We start from the raw sequence: 7,566 nt of genomic DNA on the forward strand, positions 1-7,566 counted from the left end.
ACAGTAGCAGCACCGTGTGCGATAACGTCCGCTTGATAAACTCCGTTTGCCAGTTGTGGTCGGGTGGTGAAAAGGTTCGATAAGAACCACTCGGTTAGGTGTCATTCGTCCCACATCATTAATGGGCGCTATTGTGTATTCAATTCCAGGCAATGAACTGAGGTTGCCAATTTGTGCGCTTCATACGGTGATACGATTCCTTGTAGCCCTGAAGATGCCAGAATTCAATTCAGAAAGCGAAAAAAATAATACTTTTAAAACGTTTTGCTTGAAGTAAGATTGACTTTAGTTATTCCCTTCCGCCGCTCGATTTAATTCTTTGACCCAGACGAGCTATTTGCATCTTAAATAGCTAGCTTTAAAACAGGTGAGAACTTGATTTCAGTTGCGAAACGTTATACCGCATGATAGGGGCCCTTGGGGCATAATCGCCTACGAAATACCTGCACTTTGAACTAATGGAAATCTTTCGCTCGGTTCTTATCGGTTCCGTTTGTGCACCGGGATGAGGTTGTTGGGAAATCTTCGGTCAGCGTCAATGATAATTCGATGAATGCTTTTGACCTGACCTGCCGTTGGGAAACATTTCGTAGGCCAGGCAGGGGATACAATTGAGTGTGAAAATATTTTCGGTTGTCACTGGAGAGATTTCGATTGTAGTAATTATCTCGTCATTCAAGTATCAAGCTAATTTAAATTGATTTCACTATGTTGGTACAAGTTTAATATGGAAATAAATTTCAATGCTTAGTTTCATACATTTTTCGTGAACGTATCTCACGTATTTATCGTAGATCATTATTTTATTATTTTCCTTAATGTCGGGCATGGTGATAATTAATGCATTTAAAGCAACAAAATTGAATTATGTTATTCTTAGTACCATGAATATTTATTCTAAAACAGCTTTAGAGAAAGGCAATTGTTAATAGATAATTAAAGTGAATCTATTCGATTGAAATTTTGTATTATATTCTTCGTTGTATGGTCTCTCTTAGTCAGCAATATGAACATAAACCTATGCCCTACCGGGTCTCTATTGTGTTTGCTAAACCACTCAATGCTAGTTTGAAAACGAAAACAATCTTGTATCTTATCCTGTTGTGATGTGTGATTAATATTTGCCCTTCCTTCTTTTTAGATAAACGCTACTGAAACAGTTTTGCTGAAATAATGTTTGCCATCTAACGATAAGCGAAATAAATCATCGCAATCGAAAAGCAATTTCCTGGCCTGAACCTGAACCGACGGCGTTTGAGCTAGACGAGTAAAAACACGGCTGAGCGGAAGGAAAAGGTTCGGTAGGAAGGTTCGGGATCGCGATCACCGCCGAACATCAGTATATGTCATGAATTCGGACGAATATGAGCAGTTACCGACGTCCAGTGTAGCGGCAATCATGACGGCCGGTGCGATAGCCGGCATCATGGAACACTGCGTGATGTACCCGCTGGACTCGGTCAAGACCCGCATGCAATCGCTCACACACATGAAGGCGCACGACACGATTATGTCGACGCTGCGCGACATGGTGCGCACCGAAGGGCTGATGCGGCCGTTCCGGGGTGTGATGGCCGTAGTGGCCGGTGCTGGACCAGCCCACGCACTCTACTTCGGTGCGTACGAGTGCTCGAAGGAGATGATCGCGACGGTTTCCGATCGTGACCACGTGAACTACATGCTGTCGGCAGCGGCGGCCACGCTTGTGCACGACGCCGTCTCAAACCCGGCCGACGTGGTGAAGCAGCGGCTACAGATGTACAACTCACCGTACAGGTCGATCATGCACTGCGCCACGCAGGTGTACCGAACGGAGGGCTTCCGAGCGTTCTATCGTTCGTACTCGACGCAGCTCGTCATGAACATACCCTACTCGGCGATTCAGTTCCCGACGTACGAGTTCTTCCAGAAGCTGCTCAACAAAGACAATAAATACAACCCGCCAGTGCACATGGTGGCGGGAGGGGCTGCCGGTGCGGCCGCGTCCGCCCTCACCACGCCGCTGGACGTGTGCAAGACGCTGCTGAACACGCAGGAAGATGGAGCAGGTAAAACGCGAGGCCTCATCGAGGCAGCCAAGAAGATCTACCACACGGCCGGCCCGATGGGCTTCTTCAAGGGGCTGCAGGCGCGCGTTCTCTACCAGATGCCGGCCACCGCCATCTGCTGGTCGACGTACGAGTTCTTCAAATATATCCTGTCGCGTGTAAAGAAGCCTATTGGAGCGACCGGCGCGCCCGGTGGCAGCCGCCCACTGTCCACGGTGGAGCCGGATGATAAGGGTAGCCCCAATATCACTGACCTGCGCTACATGATGATCCCTGCCGCGGCCGAGGCGTCCCCGTCCGGATGCAGTGGTGTTAGCAGCGCCAGCTTGCTGATTCGAGACGGAACGACGGCCACAGGCGCAAACACTAGCGATAAGGGAGGTAGCAGCGGCAGCAGTGCGGGAGGTTTAATTCCCCGCGGTGGTCCGGAACTACCGGCCCTCTCCGGAGCCGGAATTTACGGGGCGATGAGCTATAACACTATGCACTCGAATGAAACGAACCACCTAACCGACGTCCGAAGGACGAATTAGAATCGCTGCCCCGGGTCCGAAATGTTAGTCGGCGGCAGCTGCGGAAATGCACGGTGTTCCCCTGCCCTTCCCACTTGACTTGGTTCTGGAGCAGTGGAGCGGCTGAGCGGCTGTGTTGATAAGTTAATAATCTCGTTGGTTTCGCTAGTTTTTAGAAAAAACTGCTAACCAACGGCTAGAAGCAGCAGCAGTCCGTGAGTGAGCGAAAAATAGAGGGAGAGAGGGAGAGATTAAGAGAGGACGAACGATGTGGAGGGCGATGCGTGAAATGTGTATGGGCGAGAGATCGGATTCGTGAAACCACCTTTCCCCCTGGGTGGCGAAGTCAGTATGCATGAACGCACCTTACAAAGTACAGCGTTTTGTTAAGTTTACATTATCCCTGGAGGAGTAGGCGATGCGGGCAGGCAGAATAACGCGAGCAAAAAACAAGTAGGAGTGAGTGAGACCGAAAGTGATGAACACAGGAAGGGCTACTTTAGTAGGATGAGTGAACAGTGAATGTAACTGTTGGCCGTCTGTGAATTTTGTAAAAAAAAGACAGGACTCCGTCGGTTATAGTATGGATCGGATATGAGATCTCGTTTAAAAAGATTCATGAAGATGCTCTATTATCATGGACCAATGTCCATCGAAGGCATCGTTTTAGTGTACTTTGGTTTTGTAAATTCCGCTTGGCTCTTCTATTACTTCATTTGATAAAAAATCCCTTCCCGTTATAGTGAAACACTGGCCAGAACGACGCGTGAAGAGAAAAATACGCATATAAATGAATGTAGCCAATCGTTAGCACACATTATATCCGTGAGGTGTTGTACATAATATTGGGAACGAAGCAGCCTATCATTTGCGAAACATCGATTGGTGCGCTTCTACGAAGGATGCCTTGATGAGGCGAGCAAATTATTGAACAACAAAAAAACGCATCTCTGGAGTACTCAACGAGGAATGGTGGCCGTATTAAATTTTAAGCTGTATTTTGTTTTAGATATTTTGTATTTTTACTTATACCATTATATTTATGTACATTGGAAACAGCAGATGCAGTTAAGGATTTCGAGTAACTGAGAACTTTCCTTTTAATTATTTTGATATTATTTTGCTTCACTCCGTGTCCTCTTTTCTTTCTCTAATTGGTCTTTCATTTCAAATTTGCTCCGCTCCTTACAGGGTTCGTTGCACATTAGCAGCTGCAAGGGTTACGAGATTTTGTATCGTTCGGCTGTTAGATAAAAATAACAATTAAATCAAATTAAACCGGTAGGTGGAATCCACCTACCCGTACCAAGCTACCAGCGCCTAGGACTTGGTCGGTAAAGTTTACTAGGGCTAGTCCAGGAAGCACTTTCTAAAAGTCAAGTCAATTAAACATTGATTCAAAATCCGCTAGTTAGTAACAGCAGTAGCATCCGGAAGCAAATGCGTCATGCATCGGGTGAACCGGGGGCTGATTTGTTGTCTGGGCACGGGGCGCACAATTGATTCGCAAATTAAAGCAAAGGTATAAGGAAGTACAGATATTTAAATATCATTTTCAGCCGCCTCTATTATTTCTTTCTGAATCGCGTGATATCCTGTGTGCGTGCGTTGTATGTGTTGATAGTGTAGGTGCCACTTTTTCGTTTAGTTTTCAAAAACGTCGCATGACACAGCATTCACGAGCGGGAGATACATTTTGCATTGGTAGTTCAACTCAAGGAGTCGATGGCCATAAGGAATATCGTTGATAAAGTTCGCGTGTCGCGCAAGTTCGTGCAGATGCAAAGCAATCGGTACAAAATGAAATACAGCATACACGAAACAAATGACATACGGACAACAGTCACAGTCACCATTACACTCAGCCACAGAAATTCGAAAGGAATAAAAAAACCTATTTCAACTCTTGTATATGCATTGAAACAGTTGAACATTAGTACCTTTTGTTTCCTTCTTTTCACAGTGCCATCCGAAAGATCCGATTTTTCTCTCATCTATGAAGTTACAACCAGTAGCACTTTGTGGTTCCGTAAGTTGGTTTTAATTGCCGAGAACCAAGCACTAGTTGAGGTTACAATTGTGCACTTTGACGTCCTTCCACCAGTTGTCTCTATAGTGGTACTTTTGCAGCTCGATGCCCCCCATCGGAACGGTGTAAAGAAGGCGACCCAGGGGTCGCTTCGGCAGAGTGCCCTGGAGGAGATTAACCGGAAAGCAATCCAACGACGGTGTCCAATCGCAGTGCGGTGGTAACAGTCGCCTCTTCCAGCCGACCCGCTTGTACATGCCTTGCTGTGGAAGGAAACCAATGAGTGACACAAAGCAATGCAACTAATTATGCGCTTTCCGCATGCACTTACCGCAACATCGAGCTGAAAAACAATCAACTCTATGTAGGGCGGTGCAATCATTGTCACCGAATCGGTTGCAAATATCCTATAGATGCCTTCCGAGTGCAGGTAGCTTATGTGCAGCTCGTTTGCGTAGAAATTTCTTATGAAACGAGCCTCTTCGTGGTGCATCAGCTCGTCGTTAAGCACACAAAATTCGGCCTTTTCCCGCCAGGGCAGCATCTTCCCCATGCGTATCTGTCCCCAGAGTGTACCGTAACATAGGAAGTGAGTTAGTTTATGCTGTACCAGTAGCCGGTGAACCCTGGAAGAATGTGTTAAGACATGGCATTGAAGGTATGGAATCGTGAGGTTCGACTGAATCAACAGCTCTTAAAACCCACCTTTCGAACAACCGCTCTAGCTCGTGCCGATACTTTTCGGTCATGTTGCAGGTGTGCTGAAATTGTTGCACAGTTGATTCTTGACCGAATATGATCTGCCACCATCGTACGGTAGTGTAGAGGATAATTCCAACACACATTAACACTACCAAGCGGTACAGTGAAAAGCGGAGCATGGTAACGACGATTTCACTTGCCAATAGCCTGCTGATGTAGTTAATATATTACAATTGTGTATATCGTTAACGTCTTCATAAATGCTGAGCAGATTTATCACAGACAGTTTGCCATTGTTTCTACTATGAAACACATTTTCCTTGCGTTTGCCTGCCAGGGGCAATTTCTTACTGGTGATGGGAAATTAACAGCTGACCAGATGCCAAACAAAGTGCAAGCAACAAAAATCGCGGACATGCGCAATGATTTTGTTATTCATACCAAAAGGGGCGTCTGCCTTTCCAAAATGCCGAAAACGGTTTCTTTAGAAAAAACTAATTTCAACGAATAAATAAATAAATAAATAAATAAATAAATAAATAAATAAATAAATAAATAAATAAATAAATAAATAAATAAATAAAGAAATAAATAAATAAATAAATAAATAAATAAATAAATAAATAAATAAATAAATAAATAAATAAATAAATAAATAAATAAATAAATAAATAAATAGCTACCATGTGATATTTTGACTTTAATTGGTCGCACCATATGCTTGAAATCAGTCTTCAATTATTAAATAGTTTGCTTAATTTGGACATCGAATAGGATAAAAATTTGCACGAGTAACAATATACGCTTTTGCCTGTGAAACACAGGCACTTCAAACGGAGCGATTAGACTGAAACAAGGCAAATCGAACTAGAAAAAATATGTTTGATCTCGTTTAAGTCTCATCTATATACTTAACACTGCTCACCCTTTCGATATCTCAAAATTGCTACCATTTGAAAAGGAAATTGACAAGCCTTAACACTACAATACATTGCTTTGGAAACTTGCCCGAATGCTTTTTAGGGGTCATTTTGACCCCTATTTTGAAAACGCTATAACTTCACTATTTTTGAAGATTTTTCAAATCCGTAAACTGTTACGGTTTAGTATTTTTATTGACTAGCTTTTGACTTTTTAAATTTTTTGATGTACCACTTCACCATTCCGCTAGCTCGGTGTATAGCAAAAAAGATCGATATGAGTAGAAATTTAATCCTTTTCAACTTTTATTCTTTCAAAGTGTATCATGTACATGTAATATGTATAATGTAAAAAGAATGCGCTATGATGTTGATATATTAGGCCACATTTGAAAAATAATTTCATATTTTTAAATTATCAAATAACGCCACAAATTGATCTTAAAGATGTGGATTTTAACATTTTCCATAGGTAGTTTCCGTTCTGCGCTTTGTTCCGTTTTTCCGTACACGAGCGTTTCGAAGCGTTATGCGCGATGCGTTACTATGGGAATTGGCGTTATTTTTAATCTTTGAGGCCAATTTATGGAGTCATTTGTAATGGCAAAAATATGATTTTATTTTTTAAATGTTGCTCAACATACTAACTTTCTAGCGCACACTTTTTTTTTCTAGATTTACATCAAAGATTTTGAATGAATAAAAGGTGAAAAAAACGCAATTTCGACCGTTTTTGCTATACACCGAGCTAGCGGAATTATGAAGAAATGCATCGGAAAACCAAAAACGTCAAATGATAGTCAACAAATGTACTAAAAAATAACAGTTTACGGGTTTGAAAAATTTTCAAAAATAGTGAAGTTATAGCGTTTTACAAGTAGGGGTCAAAATGACCCCTAAAAAGCATTCTAGGTATAGTCAAGTTGGTTCTCGGAACTAGTCGAACAGAAAAATCTGAAATTTTTGTTTTAGATATAGCTTTGGATTTTAAGAAAAGCCTAAATTTTTTTTGTAAAAATATTCAGCCGTTTTCGAGATATTAAAATCGAAAACTGCGTTGGGGTCAAAATGACCCCAATTTGGATTCTAGTGTTAAAAGTATGATGTATTCCAATAATTTGGATGCTCAAACTCAGCAGTTAGAGATCGTGAAGGTCACAGAATAACTAAAAAACATGCCAACCGTTTGCCGGTCCTGACTAAAACTTAGGCCAACTGCCGCAAGGTCGTCTCACAGGAGACCTGTGAAATGTTTTTTTTTTAAAGTACTAAAGTGATGTAACATGTTATTTACTACAACAAACAATATGTAACAACAAATTTACTTCGTTAAATTATGTTGCATTTTTTATTTT

At 42.2% G+C, this 7,566-nt stretch overlaps 2 protein-coding genes across 2 annotated transcripts; one reads left to right on the forward strand and one right to left on the reverse strand.

Annotated features, from left to right (window-relative positions):
* Positions 1-1,170: 1,170 nt before the first annotated feature.
* On the forward strand, positions 1,171-2,685 carry LOC131288058 (mitoferrin). The gene has a single exon (XM_058317195.1). The coding sequence runs from the start codon at positions 1,349-1,351 to the stop codon at positions 2,579-2,581; it is 1,233 nt and encodes a 410-aa protein (XP_058173178.1). The 5' UTR covers positions 1,171-1,348; the 3' UTR covers positions 2,582-2,685.
* Positions 2,686-4,621: 1,936 nt separating this feature from the next.
* On the reverse strand, positions 4,622-5,470 carry LOC131282127 (uncharacterized). Its single transcript, XM_058311523.1, has 3 exons — positions 5,295-5,470; positions 4,921-5,215; positions 4,622-4,852 (listed from the first exon to the last, which is right to left on the reverse strand). The coding sequence occupies exons 1-3, from the start codon at positions 5,468-5,470 to the stop codon at positions 4,622-4,624; spliced, it is 702 nt and encodes a 233-aa protein (XP_058167506.1).
* Between the last annotated feature and the right edge of the window lie 2,096 nt (positions 5,471-7,566).

The sequence above is a fragment of the Anopheles ziemanni genome, chromosome 2 (assembly GCF_943734765.1).
Source record: "Anopheles ziemanni chromosome 2, idAnoZiCoDA_A2_x.2, whole genome shotgun sequence".
Classification (NCBI taxonomy): domain Eukaryota; kingdom Metazoa; phylum Arthropoda; class Insecta; order Diptera; family Culicidae; genus Anopheles; species Anopheles ziemanni.